This window comes from Ictidomys tridecemlineatus, chromosome 8 (assembly GCF_052094955.1).
Source record: "Ictidomys tridecemlineatus isolate mIctTri1 chromosome 8, mIctTri1.hap1, whole genome shotgun sequence".
Classification (NCBI taxonomy): Eukaryota; Metazoa; Chordata; class Mammalia; order Rodentia; family Sciuridae; genus Ictidomys; species Ictidomys tridecemlineatus.
This window is the reverse complement of record NC_135484.1, coordinates 105,477,297-105,498,392: the sequence shown is the minus strand read 5'-3', so window position 1 is coordinate 105,498,392 and position 21,096 is coordinate 105,477,297. Positions and strand designations below refer to the sequence as shown.

Here is a 21,096-nt window from a genome sequence, read left to right as displayed (position 1 = left end):
CATCATGGCAGGGAGGGGACAACCCAGGTTTGGATGCCCCCTGGAGGAATGGGAGTCCTCTGCTCCAGGTAGCCACAGCAGCTAGCAGTAGATCAGAGTGTCAGCTTAGAACAGGTAGAGCTACTGCAGGTGTGGTGAACTGATCCATGTTCGGTAAGTCCCAACACTTTTGGCTGCTCAAGATATTGCTTTTAAAACTGCATATATTAAATCTAAATTTGGGGGATGGGAATCACAGTGCTTAAATAGAGTTTACTCTTGGCAATTCTTGACTGACCTTACCTATACCCACGTGTGATTAGAAGAGATAAGTCCCTGGCTTTATGTAATAATTTGTGCCTGGGCTCCATTCAGATCAGCTATGTTAGAAGTTCTGGGCATGGGGCCTATACATCATCAACATTGTTAAAAGCTCTCCAAGGGATGCCAATGTGAAATCTGGTTTAAGAACCACTGGAATAAAGTGAAATGTAAATTTCATTAACCATCTTTGGATCCCTTTCATGTTTCCAATGGTTTGGCTTCTTCTGAATTGGGAAGAGAATTCGAAAGACTAATTTCAAAAATATGAGAATACTGGAGAAAAAAAAAAAATCAATCCTGCACACATTCATATTTTCATTCGCTCTCTCTGCAGCTCTTCATTATCACTTTCCTTCTAGTGATTCGAATTTCTAGAGATTTCCAATCACTCTTATGCTATAAAATAGACAGCTATGTTCACAATACCAGTGGAATTTCCAGAGAAAGACGAACACGGTGGAACTCTATTGGCCCGATATCCTCCTTTGTTTTGCATTATTGTTACAGCAGCTTTGATTAAATTTGGGAAACTGGAACTGAAGAAGTCCCCATTGAAACCAGCTCAAACCTACCACAGAACGACTTTCTAGGATTTGCACGTCTCTACCCACTTCACGCAAACCAATGCACTTGTGAAGGTACCTCTGGTTGCATCTGCCTGGTATGGCTGCTCCCCGGCGGGGGCTGTACATCTATAACACCATGAACAAGCTCAAGATCAAGTAAGCTAGAAACAGGCAGGTGAGGCAGACTCTTACCACAGGCCTCCCTTTTCACCAACATCAAATATTAAAGACCTTTGAAGAAAAGACCTCCTGGTTCAACTGCTTTTCCACTACTAGCAACTGAAAAAAAAAAATGGTTTCCTTTGGGAAAATTTTGTTGGGTGCCCAGAATTTTCCATTTGAATCTCTTCACAATAATAAAGGATGGTCAGTTTTGAGCAAGGAACTTACAGGTTTTTCAACACCTCTTTGGCCCACATGAATTTGTTCATTTTCCCCTCTTTCATGAGCACAGAAGGGACTCTTGCTTGATAATTGTTAAAGCCATGACATCATTAAGTATCTAAAATAGAGGATCATGTTTTCTAGTATGTGAGTGGTGAGGGGTGGTGGAGGAGCAAAAACACTTTGTTGGGGAGAGTTACTGTAAACTCAGCTGGAGTTGGGACATTCCAACAAATCAACAAAAGTAAACTATCACTTTTGGATTTGTGTCTGAAAAGATAGCAATGCTGATGATGGTGACAACTGATATTTATTAAGCACTGAATAGGAGTCAGGCACCGGGCGTGTTCCTTTTTTAACATGTATAATTTAGTTCTACTAAACCATAAGGTAGGGGTTACTATTATCCCCACATTACAGATGAGAAAACTAAGGCACAGAGATTAGGTAACATGTCCCTCACGATTCAGAGCTATCAGCAGAAGAACGTGTAATCCATCTTTCTGGAGGAAGTCTTCCCAGAAAACCCCATAAATTTCTGAAGAACAGCATCACCTGCCTCATTATCCGGCCCTGATCATCTCCGTTCCCCACTTCCCCTCTGATCTCACAGCAAACATACTGCAGTCAAATGGGTTGACTCACCCAACTGCAGGATGGTTTGCCTTCCTGCTTTCTGCATAAAATCCACCATGTTCAGGTTCAAGAGGTAGTTTTGTTTTTTTTTTCATGAAGTCATCCCAATCACTCAAATACAACCATCTGTTAAAACTTTGTATCTCTTTAATTCTATAAAACATTCTCTGTCTTAAAAAAAATATATTGGGTCAGTGGTTATTTTATGTCTCTACACAGAGCATCTAAGCATATGTTAAACTCCTTTCTGTATAAGCCCAATGTCTGGTTTATCCCAGGTCTCTAGTAAATATTTTCTCACAATTGTTTCTTGAAACAAAAAGAGCTGAGAATATCTTAGGATGTTCTTGGAGCAAGTGTGTGAACAGAACTGTGGAGGATGGAAGGGAACTGTGAAGTTTTGCTCTGTTATTCCAGCAGTTACTGGAAGACGTCCCTACTCAGGTACCCACACTGGACTTCATGTTGACTTTGAAATGGAGGGGCTTTGATGACTGCCTCCCTTCTGGAGTGCTCATGGCAAGAAGAACTGTCAGGACTGTGGGTCTCTGGATGCACCTTTTCATTCTGGATAGACACAGGCAGCACTAAACCTTTATATTCCAAATTTGTCAACCTTCAAATGACAGGTGGTGGACACTTCCACAGTACTGGCATAAGAATTGGGAAATATAGAGCCACATGTTTCAAATATGCAACAACAACAAACCAGATTACTGAATTCATTTCAAAACCACAGACTTGAATGACACAGCTGTGTGTTATGCTGGTAACACATAAATCCCCACCTGGAAGGTATAAAGGTGTCACCTGAATCCTCAATAATTAAAAATTCAGGCGTTTCCTATCAGTAAGGATTAAAGCATGGATAGTAAATGATTATGCAATATAATTCCCCCTTTCTTCCTCACAACACACAACAAATGATTGTTCGTGTGTTCCTGTGTGTGTGTGTGTGTGTGTGTGTGTGTGTGTGTGTGTGTATGGTGTATGAGTGAACTCAAAGCGCTTCACCTTGCTCATTTACTAAACCTAAGACAAAAATTCACACTTTGTAAGCATAGAATTTTGTTCAGAAGACTGAATGGAAAAATAGAACTGAGAACGACTATCAAAGGACAGTTACCCACCGAAATTTCAAAACTGCTGCAGACGTTCGGTGAGGTCTAGTGTGTGGAATGCTAAGCCTTACGATGCAAAAATTTATTTTTGCCTGAACTTTCTTTGTGAACAACTAGGCAAGGAAAATGACTTGCTTCCTTTGCCTGACAAAGAAAATTTAGGCGGCTGCTCCCCAACTTCAATTTCCAGGGAGCTGGAGATTGAATCTGCCATCTGTAGGACAGCTTTTGTTCAATTTAAAGACCGCAGCACAGGATATTTAAGTGACACGCCATGAAGGGGCTATTGTCCCACTGTCAGGGTATCCTGAATGTGGTGGTGATTATGGGTGCTTTCTTTGGTTAATCATTGATTCAAAACCCCTCTCAACATTAAAGACTGACAATTTTTTCTTATTGACAAAGACACAATCGGAGAATATGAAAACATGTCTCCTGGGAAAGAGAAGACCAGAGGTCACCTAATAGAAAAGGGGGAAAAAAAATAAAAAAAGAAACAGACAATGGCAAATCTTATCACACTCAAAAATAGCAGGCTGGTCCCTCTTCTAACTTATTCTGATTAATATAGCTGTGCACTTACCACATGCATTTCTAGCCCAGACCACAAGCTGAAAACTATTAACCAAAGTCTTATTTCCTTAAGCAAAATAGGCTCTGCCAAACAGCTTTAGAAACAGCAACAATGAAGAACCAGCTTGCAGGTGCATACCTTAACCTCCTGATTGCTGAAGACCTCGACATCCACCACACAGGCAACCAGAGTGGAAACATCACAGTCCATGCTAGGGGCTGGCATTCCCCCTTCTGAATTTTCAGTAAAGAGTTAGGCAACCTCAGAGCAGTGAGTGAAGGGAAGAGCCTCCAGGTGGATATTGCTGTGGCCAGGCTGGGTGCTGCCTTGCTTGGGGATGGGCTGGAGGCTTGGGCACCTGGAGCCTGCTCCTGCTGCACGCACGCAGTCCTCCGCGTCTGAGGCGGCACGGCAGAGTAACGAACGGCCCGGCTCTCTCATGGCAATGACATCACCACAAAGACTGACACAAGCTGAAGCTTTTTTTTTTTTTTCTCTCTCTCTCTCCAAGCCTTTTATCTCTAGGCAGTGCAGTGGAGCAAATTGAACATGATTATGTGCTAAATCTGAACTCAGACTAAATCAATTCAGGCAGCGTTAGCTAGGAACTGAGTCATAGCTGTTGTTTCAGCCGAGTGCTTATGTCTGCAAAAAGCAGGGGGGCAGAATCTGACACCAGAGGTTCTGCTTTGGTGGGAGGGGTAAGGGTAATTCTGCAGATGAACCTCCTGAGGTTAAGGTTTGACAGTTTTCTGCCTCAGAGAGGAGCAGGAAGTTGGGGCATTTTGTAAATTGCTTGGCTTCTGTTAATTGCTCTGTGCCACTCGGAGCAGACACACATGTTCTGGGCATCCTAATACATCCCGGGCATGGACTGAATAGAAATCCATTCTTGGAGTGACTAAAGAGCTGGTCGTCAGTCATTCAGGCAGCCTGGTTAGAGGAGATAATTAGAGGTCTGTGGAAATTCTATTTGAAGCACATAAATGCAGACCAGTAACGAAAAGCACCCTTGCAAGCTGGGGATTGCAGGCCATCTCCAAGGTCATTCAAACCACAGGCCGTGTGTGGAAAGGACTTACAGCAAACGTCTCACCCAGGGGACAGATGGCTGGGTATAATGGGCAAATTCACTGATGTGGGTCATTGTCAAAGCCTCCGGGCCCAACTTTGCCTGGGACTTTTGAGTATGTCCCTTTGCTTTCTCAGCCTTTTTCTTGATTGTGAGTTCCTGAAGGGCAGGGTCATGGATAACTCACCTTCCCATCTTGAAACTTTAGCAGAATGGTTGGCACAAGACAGCAATTTGTGTTTAATGTCTAAATCCATCAAACAGGAATAGCCTCCTTTCAGAGTGAGCAGAGGGAGGACATCAGATTGCTTTTAATCTCATCGTGAGTTATACAAGTTCCAATAGAACTCACCAACATTCTAGCAGGATCTATTCCCAGTAGGAACATCTCCAGTAGCTGCAGGAGCACCATAGTTTATAACAGGTTGGTACCTTTCTCATAGAGGATTAGACAGAGCATTCAATTTTACACGCTGTTGAGTAAGTGGACATTGCATACTGAGGGTGAAGCTTTGTGATTAGTCCTCACTGTATTGCATTTGAGCACCAACCTTCAACCAGGCATTTTCCATACTAAATGTGAAAATGTGATCAGTTCACAAATAAAGAAATTTAGACTGATGAAACACTCTAGATGCTATGGAGTGTGTGTGTAAAAGAGAAAGAGAAAGAGAAAGAGAGAGAGAGAGAGAGAGAGGAGAGAGAAGAGAGAGATATTTCTATATTGTCTAGGGAACTCTAGGGAATATAAAGTCATATTCATATATATGTAACTCAACACTTTGTGGATGATAACTATGTACAAAGTTCTGCATCAGATGCTCATAGGGATAAGTGATGAAAAAGCAAAATTCATCCTCAGGGGCCTTAAAATCCAGGGAGACATGGAGACAACACTTATACAATGACAAAGCAGTGATGGCTGTGGTTACAGAGGTACAGAGCATGTTTGGTGGGAGCACTGGTTAGAAGCCACGTTCAGATGGCAGATTAGCAATGTAGGAGGAGGACGTGACCTCTGCTTTGACCTTGAGACCTGGATAAGAATTTAGCAGACAAAGAAATGAGGAGAGCCCTCCAGCTAAGAAGAGAAGACTATAAATGACCACATAAAAGAATTTACTTGGAACAAGGCACATTGAGTGTTAAATTTAACTGAAGCCTGAAGTACACAAGGAAGCAAGAGCCAGATAACAAAACCTGGAGGACCTCTATCTAGCCAGCTATGAAGTGCCAGGCCAAGTTTATGAGAAGGTAAACGGGACCTAGCCATACGTGAACAGAGCCAAAATGTAAAGTACATAAAAGAGATGAACATGACTTTGAATACCTGGCATCTGTTCGAGGAGCAAAACAAATATTTTTCCTATACCATGTTATGTCCTAAAATTTACCTTGTATGGTTTCACAGCAGTGGCCTGTTCATAAATGCCTATCAGCTAGCTGAAAAGAAAAATTCTGACTTATCATGTTTCCAATTCCTGATGTATATTTGCAGGGGCTAAAATGCCTGATGTCTGAGGTATTCTAATAAATACATGAAATATGAGTGAATAAATAAATGGATGAAGCTTAAAGGCAAGTAGAGGGACTCAAACCAAGAGAGATGCCTCCTGATCTAGGGGGTAGGTAGGTGGGCCCTTGCAGGAGGATGGATTGTGTGCGAGTCCAGAGAGAACCCCATCTCTCCAACAGCTGGGGCCTGGCACCTCTAATTGGCAGTGCCCTCTTTCCAGCTGAAGTGGGCAGAAACTCCTGGGACATAACCAAACTATAGCTCTTTCAACGACCAACCACATGGAGGGACAGGATGCTGTGTGACACAGATACCTTAGTGGCCACCTCCGCTCTCAGGCCAGACATTCTCTAAGAGGACTGACAGCTGACCCCATGCACTCACCTCCACCTGAGCAAGAGGAGCTGCGAACCTTCCTTTCCCAGAGGTGGCTGTGGCGGCAGCGGTCACACCTGTTTTGCTAATGAGCACAGACGTTCCCCTTACAGCTACAGGTTGCCAACAGCATAGCTCCTTCTGTGTGTCCGGGATCACCTAATTTTTTTTTTTAAGAACTTCAAGCATATTCATAAATAGAACACAACAAACCTTCATGTACCCACCACCTGGGGTGCAGGGTAACAAGTGTGCAGCTGCTCTTGCTTCCTCTTCCAACTATCAACTATTTTATCTCCCACCTCATCTCCTCATTCCTTGGTCCCATCCTGCTGTCCCCTCCCTTCCCACTTTCCTATTTAACAATTTGCTTGTTTAAATTGGGAACCAGATTACTGTACGTCTCTTATCTCTTCTGATCTACAGAGTTCTCTATATCTTCCTTTTTACTCTTTTTATAGTGTTGCGGCTGATGAAATCATATTATTTTCCCTTCAAGATTTCCCTCAGTCTGGACTTTGATCAACTCCATAAAGTGTCATTTAACCTGTTTCTCCATTGCTTATTGGTCCTGTGTGTTAGATACAGAGGCATAAGAGACTGAGGTTTGGGGAGATCACTTCACGATGTGTGCTGCTCTTAGCAGAGAGTAATGCCTGAATGCCCCTCTTTTGTGACATTAGCAGCCTTTTCCTACAGTGCTGAGATATGTTTATTCAATGTCCTGTTTTCCTATTAGTCTCCCAAAGGACATCGAAGTTCTTTTTTTTTTCTTTTTAAAATTATCATTGTAAAACTCAGAGTGGACACCATTTGATGGATTTCAGGACATTGTAATTCTTTCTTACTGATGCTTGAATTGCTGGTCTTTGGCTGGTGGGAGTTTAACAAGATTGGATCCCAGGTTCTTTTGCAAGATCCCAGTCTTCTTTGAGGGTACCTTGCCTTCTGCTCTGACAAGATGTTCCAATCTCATCTTGTTCATTTCCTGCCCCAGATAAGGAGTCACATTTCTCCAAGGAGTCCCAGTTCCATTTAGTAAGTATTTCAACCTATTTTAAGATCACAATCTATATACTTGGAGGTGCTTTTTGTACTGGGTTGGTAATTCTTTACAAGTCTTTTCACTGGACAGAGCTGGGAAATATAGAAATACATTTTAAAGATAACACGTATCATATGTTCAGAATGATAATTCCAATTCAAAACCAGGACTACAGGTTTTGCTGAAATTCAGCAGTCTTACATCTGTATCCCCTTTAATTTCCACACCACATATCTTGCATCTACCAACATGATCGTTAGTCACTTGCCTTATCCCACACTACATTAACAACCACCTTAGAATCACAGCATACATGTAAGGAAGAGTTGAAGGGTTTATTTCCCCTAATTCTTTGTCCTTAGAATATGCCCCATAAAGGATGTATAAAATATGTTTTATAGTAATTTGGAATGCTTCCTTTATTCTACCAACTAGATGCCAAGTTGGGTTAATTTGTTTTGTTTTAATTTGGATTCCTAAGGATTGCTTTTTCCCTTTAAAATTAATTTTGGTTTATAACCATATAAAATATTTACAAAGTTGAAAATAAGCTACAAATCTATAAAGAAATTCAGTTTCTATCCCTGTGTCTACCACCATTCCTCCCTCCCTCCCTCAGGTTTATCATTTAGCCTTGCTCTCCTTTTAAAAATTACTTACACATACAACCAGGTTTCTTTCATTTCCCAGATAAAAGTGTGACAGAAAAAAAATGCTATTTATCACTAAAGAAATGACCACAGAGATCACTCCAAAGTATATGTGGAATTAGTCCTTTTCTTTTTTTTTTAAACAGCTTTGTAGTATTTTATGTAGATGTACCAAAGCTTATATAACCCATTGGTGGACATTAGGGTCATTTCTAGTTCTTTGTGATAGACTTTACTTATGTCTTGATATTTTGTCACTGCATCTTTTGGGAACACTGTAGAAATGGAATTACTGGGTTAAAGTGCAAATGCACATGTAATCCTTCTAGCTCTTAAAAAAAAAAAAAATCCTCCGTAGGGGCTCTACCATTTTGCTTCCCCACCAGCGACTGATGAATTAGACACCTACCCTTCTAGTAAGATGTTGTCATCTCAGTGAAGCTTTGATTCACATTTTTTCCCCCTCTAGGCACAGCTAAGGGACTTCTCTATTTGAGTCCATACAGCATTGTCCTAACGGATGTCCTCCTACTTTCTGTGCAGATAATTCAGGTTCTTTCTGATACTAGCAAGCAAAAAGTCCTAAATATGCACTACACGATTGGTTCCAGTTTGCATTGCTCTTAACAGCAAGATGGAGCATTTGTTTATGTGGTTAAGAGCTGTCAGCATTTCTTCCATACCTCACTTGGCTCTGGATGTCACATGCCAAACACATTCTCACCTTGGGGCCTTTATCATTCCAAGACTGTCATTAATGGATGCTATGTATCTATCTGCATACCAATCTTGTCAATGGGTCACAGGCTCCACTGGGAAAGGGCTCCTGTGCCTCATTCACCACTGTATCTCCAATTGCCCACAATGGCGTCAACTGCACAGCGAGAACTCGGTGAAGGTGTGTTGGATGAATGAATCAATGAATGACCGGGATCCTTGTGCTCTGAAAGGCAGTGGAGAATGTGTACTTCTGGGACAAGAAATAAGTCTATAAAATAGGACCCAATAAACAAAAGTAAATCTAAGGGAAGTTGAGACAAAAGAAGGCGTCTTTGGTCTCTGGGCAACGAAGTTGGTGAGGTGGGGGCAGGAGAAGCCCATGAGAAGGAAGAAGAGCACTGAAAGGGGAGAAGGAAGGACACAGAATACAGTTTCCTCTCCCCCATTCTGAAGAAGGTCCAACTACGTGGCCACTGAAATACTCTTGGGCAGACTTCAGGACTGTCCTTATTCCACCACTGCCCAGGAAGCACTGACTTTTGAATAAGGTCCCACAAATACTTTACAGCCAGTACCCAAGCAGTCTCACAAGAAGCTGCCATCATTTCCTCTCCACATTACCCTCCTCCCTAGTTTCAAGGGTCTTATCCCTGCCCTGATCCATCCCTTAAGAAGACACATCTCCCTCTTCTATCCTCAACATATGAATCAGATGGTGCAGTATTCTTGAAAAACTATAAGGATGAAAATAAATAGGGTATTTGTTCAGCTATACAGTCTTCTGGGCATTGAATTCTCTGGGAACAACTCTTCCTCCCCATCCCACAGCAGATTGATCTGAAGAAGGCTCTGATCAGGCCAAGACAGCCAGACTTCTCTTGAGAATTAGCCAAACACAAATTGAGTCAAGAGCACCAAACCTCTGAGATGTCAGAACCCTGGACTATTGGTGGCCATGTGTTTTTTTTTTTTTTAACCACATGCCTTAAAATGAAGGGAAATTCAAACAGAATTCAAAAGACATGGAATAAGGAAGCCCAGGGAGCATCAGAGTCCTCATTTCTAGCTGCTTCTGAGGTCCAGTGGCGCTCACGTATTCCAGGCTAACTTTTTCCAGGATCTCTGCATTCATAGGCAGGATGTTATTTAAACTCCTCAATAGGCCCAACTGATGAGAAAGTAATTTTCCCAAGTTCAAATAGCAAGCGATAGAGCTGGATAGAATCAGTTATGGTTAGATATGAGTGAGGTGTCCCCCAAAAGCTCATATAGGAGAGCATGCAAGAAAGTTTAGAGGTGAAATGATTGGGTTATGAGAGTTTTTTTTTTTTTTAACAAGAAAAGAGAAAAGCTTTAATGGTAAATAGAATGGTTTTTTTTTCAGAGTTTTTTCTTTATTTCTTTCAAAATATTGTTTTAATACAGTTTAAATCAAATAATATATACAAAGATATGAGAGTTTAACCACCTGGTAGTGATTAACAGGGTGGTAACAGAAGGTAGGTAGGGTTTAGCTGAAGGAGGTGCGTCATTGGAGGTGTGCCTTTGGGGATATATTTTTTCCCTGTGATTGAAGTTAAGTTCCCTCTGCTTCCTGGTTCCACGTCCCGAGTTGCTGCCATACTCTCCTGCCATGATGCTCTGCCTTACCCTGAGCCCACAGTGAGAGAGTCATCCATCTAGGGATTGAGACCTCTGAAACTGAGCCCTCAAATAAGCTTTCTTTTTCTGGTTGTTCTTGTCAGGCCTTTGGGTCACAGCAGTAAAAATTAAATTAAATTAAAAAGCTGATTAAAACCTAGTCCAAATGATTTGTCTCCAGAATGTGAACTCTTAATTACTCTGGTGCACAGACTTTGATGTTGGAGAGGAAAGAATATGAACACATCTCTGCTTTGGAAAGAGTTCTAACAGTGATGTGAAGGCTGAATTGGGAAGCGATGAGGGCAGACAGAAAAGAAATGAACATCTCAAAGTAACTTCATGAGGGTGGAAATCAACTTGGCTGAATATTTTTAAGCTACCACTATCTTAGAGATAAGGAGATAGGGAGCACATGGGGGGAGAACCCAGCAGATGAAAGCTGCACAGCTCACAGAAAAGTCCAAAAGCAGAGGAATGGGGAGAGAACAAGAGCCTTAAGGGGAGATACATCCTTCCAGTCCACACCCCCCAGTAACCCACCTCCTCTAGCCATGCCCCACCTACCTAGAGTCAATCCATTCAAACTACAATGGAATGATTAGGTTACCATCTCTTAACCTAATCACTTCACCTTTGAATGTTCCTGAATTAACAGGAGCTATCAGGGGACAGCTCATATTCAAGCCATAACAATAACACTATGGAAGGCAAAGTAGAGAAAATGTAGAATCTCAGCAGTGTAATCAGAAATCAACTTATTAAAGAGGTTTTCAATAAGCATGGCTCTGGGATACGTAAGTGAATTATTTTTGGTAGACTATAAGGGTACATTTTAATACCTTGTTGGTAAAAATGTAACTTGGACAATCTTTTTAAAACATGAGAACCTTACACTTATACACGTGTGCGTGCGCGGGTGCGCACACACGCTTGCACACACACACACACACACACGCATGCACACACACACACACACAAGAGAATTGGGTGGAAAAAAGTTCCTCTTTCAATCAAATCTAGAAAACTGCAGGAATTTATTGTGCCACTCTCTTAAGAATAAGCTATAGGGCTGAGGTTGTGGCTCAGTGGTAGAGCACTTGCCTAGCATGTGTGAGGTGCTGGGTTCAATTCTCAGTACTGTATAAAAAATAAAGTTTCATCCACAACTAAAAATATATATATATATATATTAAAAGAGAATCTACACAAACTATACAAATGTATATATTTTTTTTAAAAAAAAACAGAACTTATCAAAGAAACATGGAATAAATTCCATAGTTATGAGCCCATGGAAAAGGCACATATTTGCTTTCATCCTTGGAATAGTGGTTGTGAGAGAAAGAAAAATTCATCATAGAAAGGATAGAAGGAACCACATGATCTCATAGCAAACTTTAAGATTTTACATGAACTAGAATAATGACTTAGAATCTCAGAGTTTCAGCCACAGTACAAGTCTTTAAAACTAATACTTTGTCCAGATCACACATAAAATGGGAAAAAAAATGTGGGACAAAGTGAAGGATGCTAAGACATACATAGTTAGAGTCCTAGAAAGAAAATGATAGAGAAGACACTTGAGGGATGAAAGCCAAGATTTCCCCCAAACTGATTAAAGATATCAATGCCTAAAGCCAAGAGCTCATTAACCCCAAGATAACCACACCCAGATGCATCATATACTTTTAAAAGCAGAAAGAAGGAAAAGATCTTACATAGAGTAAACAATAAGAACTCTCACTACTGATGAGGCACAGTGGTGGCTAGAGCACAACTGAACGACATACTTGAAGTCAAGAAAGACAAAAGATGATTTATCAACCTAGATTTACATACACCCACAGAGAGAGCCTTCAAATATGAAGGCAAACACATGCTAAACGAAAAGAAGCAAGCGGTCACATACAGTGCATGATTCCATTCATATGAATCATGTCCCTAAAACTAGATTAAATGGCTGCTTGAAAAAAAAAATGTTTGCAAAAGAGCATGAGGGATGATTTTAGGGGGAAGGGAGGATTATTCCAAAACAGGATTGTGATGTTAGTTGTATAATCTTAAATGTTAATTAGTAACCACACAATTGTACGCTTAAAATGAGAGAATTTTAAAGTATATAAGTGATACCTTGATAAAGCCGGTAAACCATGTAATGACAAAATAAAAACATTTTCAAGAGGGAAAAAAAGACGAAGGTAATTCACCACTGCACATCTACAACATTAGAAATTGTTTTAAAAAATCTTTTAGACTAAAAGGAAATCAAATTTGGAAGAAAGTGATGAAGAGCACCAGAAGGAGTAAATAGAAAAGACCTTCTCATTACACTCATTTAAAGATGCCATTATTTAAGGCGAAATAACAATGAATTCTTGGATTCACAGCATAAATAGCAGTAAGATATATGATGACAAGTACACAAAGGTCACGGTTATAGGAATGCCATTATACTGCTGTGACGAACTTACTTTGTGAAGTAGTGTGATTTTAAATTATGATTTTAAAGATGTATATTATAGTCTCTAGACCAGAGCAACACTTAAACAAAAAGAGAACTAGCTAAAAATCTCATGGGAGATATTAAGTAGAATACTAAAATAACAAACAAAACATAAATTGATTTAAAGAAAAGGAGGACTAAGAATAGAGATCAGATGAAACAAAGAGAAAACAAATGCTAAGATGACAGATTTGACCCAATTACTTTAAGTGTAAATGACTGTAAACATTTTAATTAAAAGCAGAAATTATCAGACTGAATAAACAATTAAAATTATCAGGCTGAATAAACTATTAAAATCTCATCCCCTCCCCCACAATATACATATTTTAAATCTGAATGAAGAAGCAAATGTAAAAATCTAGTTATTTTCAAATTAAGCAAGACATTAAAGATGTTTACAAAAATATAAGCCCCAAATTTTAGAAACAAAAAAACAGATAACACTAAAATCCCTGGACATTATGAAGGCAGTTCTAAGGAAAATTCAAGTGCCTACATTAAAAAAAAAAAAAGACCAGAAGAATCCCAAATAAATAACCTAATGTTACATCTCAATGCCCTAGAGAAGCAAGAACAAATTCCCAAACTAGTAGGAGACAGGAAATAATAAAATTGAAAATAAAAAAGTACACTGTGATTAATGCAACAGAAAGTTGGTTATTTGAAAAGATAAACAAGATTGTTTTTGTTAGTTTGGCTAAGGGTTTATCAAAGGAAAAAAAGGCCTTTGACACATCATCAAAATTAGAGATGAGAAAAGACCGAGACATTACCATGCAGAGGATTTATTAGTAACTAGTTTGAAAACTCTTACTCCAATGAAGTGGAAAATCTAGACAATATCAGCAAATTTCTAGACCCAAGATTTACTCACATTGAGCCAAGAGGATATAGAAAACTCAGACAGACCAATTTCAAGCAATGAGACTGAAGTATAATAAAAAGTCTCCCAACAAAAAAAGCCCGGGACCACAGGGATTCTCAGTAGAGTTCCACTAGAGTTCATCTATTCCTCCCATGCTCCTTCTCCCTATCCCATTATGAAAAATTCAAAGAAAAACTAATGCCAGTCTTCCCCAAATTACTCCATGAAATAGAAAGGGAGGGAATACTCCAGAATCATTCTATGAAGCCAGAATTGTCCTGATAACAAAATCAGATAAGAACACATTAAGAAAACTACAGACCAATACCCCTGATGAACACAGATGAAAAATTCTTTTTTTAACGTATATATGACAGCAGAACACATTACAATTCTTATTACACATATAGAGCACAATTTTTCATATCTCTGGTTATATACAAAGTATATTAACACCAATTCATATCTTTATACATGCACTTTGGATAATAATGATCATCACATTCCACCATCATTTGTAACCCCATACCCCCTCCCTTCCCCTTCAACAACTCTGCCCTATCTAGAGTTTGTCTATTCCTCCCATGCTCCCTCTTCCTATCCCACTATGAAAAATTCTTAATACTAGCAATCTGCATTTAAAAACACACTAAGAAGACTGTACACCATGATCAAGTGAGTTTCATTCCAGGAATGCAAGGCTGGTTGAACATATTCAAATCAATGAATGTAATTTATTGCATAAATAGAATCAAGGACAAAAATCTCTTGATAGTGTCAACAGATGCAGGGGGGAAAAAGGCCTTTGACAAAATCCAACACTCATTTATGTTGAAAACATTGGAAAAATTATGGATAGAAGAAATATTCCTCAACATCATAAAGATTATATATGACAAACCCATTCATGTTATACCAAATGGAGAAAAACTTAAAACATTTCCTCTAAAAACAGGAACAGGTAAGTCTGTTCAAGACCACTCCTGTTCAATGTGATTCTTGAAACGCTAGCCAGAGCAATCAGGCAAGAGAAGGAATTTAAATGGATACAGATAGGAAAAGAAGTCTAATTATATCTGCTGATCACATGATTATATACTTAGAAGACCCCAAATACTCCACCAAAGACATCTAGAGATGATAAACAAATTCAACAAAGTAGCAGGATATAAGCTCGACACAGAAAAATCAATAGCTCTCCTGCACTCTGGTAATGAATCTGGTATGAAAGAAATCAGGAAAACTATGCCATTCACAATATCCTCAAAAAAACAAAAAACAAAACAATACAAAAACATGGGAATAAATCTAGCCAAGGAAGTAAAAGACCTCTACAGTGAAAATTATAGAACACTGAAGAAATTGAGGACTTTAAAAAACTTCCTAAGTTCTTGGATAGATAGAATTAATATTGTCAAAATGGACATATTACCAAAAAAGACATACAGGTTTAACATGATCCTCATCAAAACCAGTGATATTCTCATAGATCTAGAAAAAACAATACTAAAGTCCATATGGAAGTATGAAGGACCTAGATAAAAGCAATACTGAGCATGAAGAGTGATACTGGTGGCATCGCAACACTGATCTCAAATTATACTACAGAACTATAGGAACCAGAACAGCAAGGTACTAGTATAAAGACAGACATGAGGACCAGTGGAATAGCAGACATGGAGACAAATCCTGATAGATAACAGTCATCTGATCCTTGACAAAGCTGTCAAAACCATACATTGGAGAAAAGAGCATTTTTAACAAATGGTGCTGGGAAAACTGGATATCCATAGATAGAATAAAAGAAACTTGATCCTCTCTCATCCTATTAAAAAAAAAACAAACAAAACCAAAACTCACGGTGAGTCAAAGATCTAGGAATGACCAGAAATGCTTCAACTGCTGGAAGGAAACAGGGTTCACATAACAGCATATTGATGCAAGGCACCAACTTCCTTGATAAGACTCCTAAAACTCAAGAAATCAAACCAGGAAGCAACAAGTTGGATGGCTTCAAATTTGAAAGTTTCTGCACAGCAAAGGAAATAAGTAAGAGCATAAAGAGAGAGTCTATAGAATAATAGAAAATCTTTGTGAGCAACTCTTCCAATAGGAGATTAATAACCAAAATATAGAGAGAGCTCCAAAAACCTAACCAAAAACCAAATAGCCCCATCAATAAATGGCAAAAGAACTAAATTATTTTCTCAAAAGAAATGCAAATGGCCAACAAATATATGAAAAAATATTCAACATCCTTAGCAATCAGGGAAATGCAAATCAAAACTACACTGAGGGCTGGAGTTGTGACTCAGTGGTAGAGAGCTTGTGTGCCATGTGTGAAGCACTGGGTTTGATTCTCAGCACCCACATATAAATAAATGTGCATCAACAACTAATGAAATATTATTTTAAAAAACAGATTTCATTTCATTCCAGTTAAATGGCAATCAAAAATACAAGTAACAAATGCTGTTCCCCTTCTTTTGAGCTAACTTCTACATATCAGAGAAAACATTTGGCCTTTTAATTTTGGGGTCTGCCTTATTTTATTTAGCATGATAGTCTCCAGTTCCATCCATTTACCAGAAAATGCCATAATTTCATTCTTTTTTATGGCTAACGCTCCAATGTATATATACACCACATTTTCTTTATCCATTCATTGGTTGAAGGGCAGCTAGTTTGGTTCCATAGCTTGGATATTGTGAATGATGCTTCTATAAACTCTGATGTGGCTGTATAACTATACTCTGCCGATTTTAGATCTTTTGGTTACATACTGAGGAGTGGGATAACTACGTCACATGTGAAAGATCAGTGGAGTAGACAGGGAGATTGAGGAGGAGGGAGAAAGGACAAAATAATGAAAAACAAGGGAGTGAATCTAACCTAACTTTCCTATGTACACATGAATATAGCATAGTGAATCTCACCATCATGTAAATACACAAGATACTATTTAAAAAAAACAACCATATAAGTAAATAGCAGAAAGATCAGGAGAATAGAGCAAAGAGAACTGGGAGTGAGAAGAGAAGGGAAAAGAAAAGTACTGAGAACTGAATTAGAACAAATTATATGTCATGGCTTTATAATTATGTCAAAAATGAATCCTAACATTATGTATAACTAATAAGAATCAAAAATATTTTAAAATGTTATTCATGTTAGCATTCTAAAATTAATTGATGAATGTTTATTTTTAAAACCTCTCAGTTTTAAATTCTAATATAATAAATATAAATAAACAGGACTCACATAAACAAAAGCTCTTTGGGGAGTTTAATAATTTACTTATGTGAAGATAGTAAAATCAACTTTTCAATAACAGCTAACATTACTGACATTGCTTGTATGAAGATAGTAAAAATCAAGATTACAATAACTTTAGCAAGTTTCTAAACACGTGGACTGAAGTTGGAAATCAAAAATAGTACATTTAGAAATGCCAGGTATTTGAAATAAGACAATTCTCTTCTGAAGAATCTTTTAGTCAAAGAAAGAATCTATAATGAAATTTTAAACCAAATGACAATAAAACAACATACCAAAATTGGATATAGCTACAGCAGTATTGAGAAGAAAATTTATAGTTTTTGGTATTGTAAGGAGCATTTGTCATAGACATGCTGGGTTATGCTGGGACTAAAGTTGCTGGCCAAAGGAACAGCAGCCATTGAACTGCTTAGTCATGTCTGCTTGCAATTGATAAAGAGCTGTAAGGGACACTAGCCATAGGCATGCTTAGCAATGACTGGTTAAAATTAATAAGGAGCACAGCTCCATGGACTTGCACAAAGAACCTGCCCAACTGCAATTACATCACCTCACTGGACATAACCAATGGACATTGGCTTTCACTGGGTGTAACCAATCACCAATACACACCACCTACTTGGAACTGTATTTAAATTGCTTGTCCTGCCACATTGAAGACTTTTGCTCTGAGAACATTGGTGAGACTTGTCACCTTGCTGTGTGTCCCTGGACTGACACCAGCATTCCCTGATGTCCAGCCATTGGCTAGAGAGAACCATAGGACAAAGACAACATCTGCTTTTTGGCTAAGAGAAGTCATGTGGCATTGGAGGTATTTTGGGGTTCATGGTTGCCCTAGGATTCTGCAATTTGCTTGTAGTGTTTATTTAGTGTGCACTGAATACTAGTTGGGGTACTCCAGCACACCCAACACTTTTTGCATTAATTGTTTATATTTGATGATTGACATTATTGAATATATGCTTGCATTTAAAGACAATTTGCTTCTGAGTAATTATTAATAGTGCCGCTTATGACAGCTATCCATGTCAATAAGAAGGAAATTGCCAATGATTACACACTAATTTTATATAAACCATCAGAAAACAGAAGGAAGAAATATTTCCCACTATATTTCATGAGGACAACATAATGCTAATGCCAAAATTTGGTAAAAACATTAAAATAAATATGCCTAATCTTTCACTGGTAATGTGTTTAAGAATATCTTCAAACAAATCAATGGGAATATAGATTCTTATGTGCAATAGTTATAATAGCAAAAAGTACTAATAGCATATGGATAAAAACATTAAAGACTAGTTAAATGACCTCTATGCTAAGTCTATATGGTATGAGACATATGAATTCACTAAAAGTACATTTTCAGAGGGATTAATGCCATGGGAAAAGATAAAAAATATGCTTACAGTTAGAACCATTACATGTTAAACATACATATAAAAACCCTGAAATGAAAATGTACCAAAACATTAGTAGTGTTTAAATCTGGATTGAAAGAATTGCTTTTCTATTTTTATTTTTCTGCATTTTCTGAGTCTTCTGCAATGCATTTTCTTGCTTTAATAATGGAGCAAGGGGTGGGGTGGGGGATCAACCAGTTGTTTAAAGAAAAAAATGGAAAATACAACACTATAGTTTGCATAATGGTATTTCTCTGAAAAGCCTTTGAAATTAAGCAGTCCTATACCTCTGCTTTATACATAAGGAAATTGAGTTCCGCATCCTAGATGACACATGCAATGCAGATCAGGTCCTGCCTCAAGGTCTTTCATTCCATCACCTTCCTCCCAATACATGCCCCTCACATTAGAGCACAATGTCTGGGGAATGGCACTGGAGTTAGGTGCATGAAAATTCTACAGCTTTAATCATTGCTCTGAGTCCTCTGAGCTCAGAAGACTTTTTCTGGCTTAAACTGTAAATTCAAATTTAAAGTATTTAAAATTATGTTTATAAGTATACTATTAACAACTCAATAAAAACATAAGGGATAAATATCTTCTACTTATTTTATAAGGAGATGGATTTTTTTCTATGTGAATTTTAATTATATTTTCCATATCATCGAAACCATTGCAATTCACTAAAATCTCAAAGAAAGACAATCCATTAAAATTAAAATTATCAACTGCACAAGAAAGTTTAATAGTATATCAAAGGATTCTAGGAGAAAAAAAAAAAGAAACCAAAAAAATGAAAGCCAGCCATTGTACAGAATGTCCACATTTCCCACAGAGGAAAGTTCAGCTCAGGGGTGGTTCTCCCATCCTGCATTTGGAATGGCTCACTAGCAGACATCTGTTTAACAGAAAGCTTTTCAGAGAAAAAAAAGTCATATTTCATTCTTGGCAGATTAAATGAGTCAACCAAGCCTATGTGAAGATAAATAAGTATGATCTCTTATTGTTCAAAGCCTGTAGAAATTAGCGTAGCTCCATGGAGGACCTCAGCAGAACACCACATTGTGATTAAATGATGCAGCCATCATTTTCAAATGTAAAAGGCTAGATTTCCAGCGATGGCACATAGAGAGAAACAACTGAAATGTGATTAAATGATGCAGCCATCATTTTCAAATGTAAAAGGCTAGATTTCCAGCGATGGCACATAGAGAGAAACAACTGAAATGATGTTTGTGTCACATTATGTGTTGGAGAAAATTAAATGGCTATTTTATGGTGTATCTAATACAACTGAATCCAGATTCAATAAGACATGAGAACATGCTCTTTAACTCTGCAAGTATTTAAATTAAAAAAAATAATCCACATTTGATGGTGGGATCAGCATGTCAAATCACAGCCTCAGTGATTTTAATGAGCATCTCCTTTGTCCTTAAACAGTTTTAAATTGAAACAAGGACCCCAGGCAATAGCCAGCCTTTCCTCAGTGGTATAGGTAACCTCTAGTGAGACAGTGCATTCTCTTCCGACTCCATTGTGAGGGCCTTCCTAAGCTCCTCAACAAAGCTGGAGCCTCACTCCCTCTTTACATGTCTCTACAGCTTCCTCTCGTCACATCTGGCCTGGCCTCTGGAGCCCTTATCCTGCCAATGGGAATCAGGGTTCAGATATAAGATCTGGTTTTGCCCCCAACAGTCTGGCTGACTTGGTGACTTGGCAAAAGTCATTTCTGGGCTCTAACTTCCTCCAAAATTAGATGGAGTGATTGGGTCAGACAGGGAACCTTGGAGTGCTGTTAAGATTCTGAAGCCATCAAAGTCTAGGCATAGAACCACCACAGGACCCAGCTATACCACTCCTCAGTATTTATTCTAAAGAATTGAAGCCATAATCTATGGCAATACATTTAATACCCATGTTGACAGCAGTACAATTCATTATGGCCAAACTATGGAGTCAGCCTGTGTCCATCAATGGATGAATGGATAAATAAAGTGTGGTCTATACAAATAATGATGTTTTATTTGGCCATAAAGAAAAGTGAAATTATGTCATTTGCAGGAAAATGAATGGAACTTGAGAACATTACATGAAGCAAAATAAGCCAAACTCAAAAGGTCAAGAGTCATATATTTTCTCTTATCTGTGGGAGCAAGAGAGGAAAAAGGAAAATAAAGGTGTGTGTGTTGGGGGATCTCCTGAAAATGGAAAGGAGAACAGTAGAGACAAGAGGTGGTGGGGGAGAAAGGGAGGGAAAGGGGAAATACTAGAGAATGATACTGGCCAATTTATATTGCTATATTGTGTGCAAGTATGAACATTCAATAATAAATCCCACCATTATGTACAACTATAAGACACCATTTTTTTTAAATGGGCAAGAAAAGATTCTGAGGCTATTTCTGGACCACCCAGAGAAGATCAATCAACA

At 38.6% G+C, this 21,096-nt stretch overlaps 1 protein-coding gene across 4 annotated transcripts in view; it reads right to left on the bottom strand.

The window, feature by feature from the left end:
- Window positions 1–21,096, bottom strand: part of Rcan2 (regulator of calcineurin 2) — a 239,804-nt gene that overhangs the window by 83,842 nt on the left and 134,866 nt on the right. Inside the window, exon 1 of one of the 4 annotated variants that reach the window (XM_005318611.5) lies at window positions 3,723–4,045. The exons of the other annotated variants lie outside the window; for them this stretch is intronic. Within the exon in view, the coding sequence (XP_005318668.1) occupies window positions 3,723–3,809 (87 nt within the window). The 5' untranslated portion in view covers window positions 3,810–4,045. Of the gene's footprint in view, window positions 1–3,722; window positions 4,046–21,096 lie in introns of those variants that run through there. 4 annotated transcript variants of the gene reach the window in all.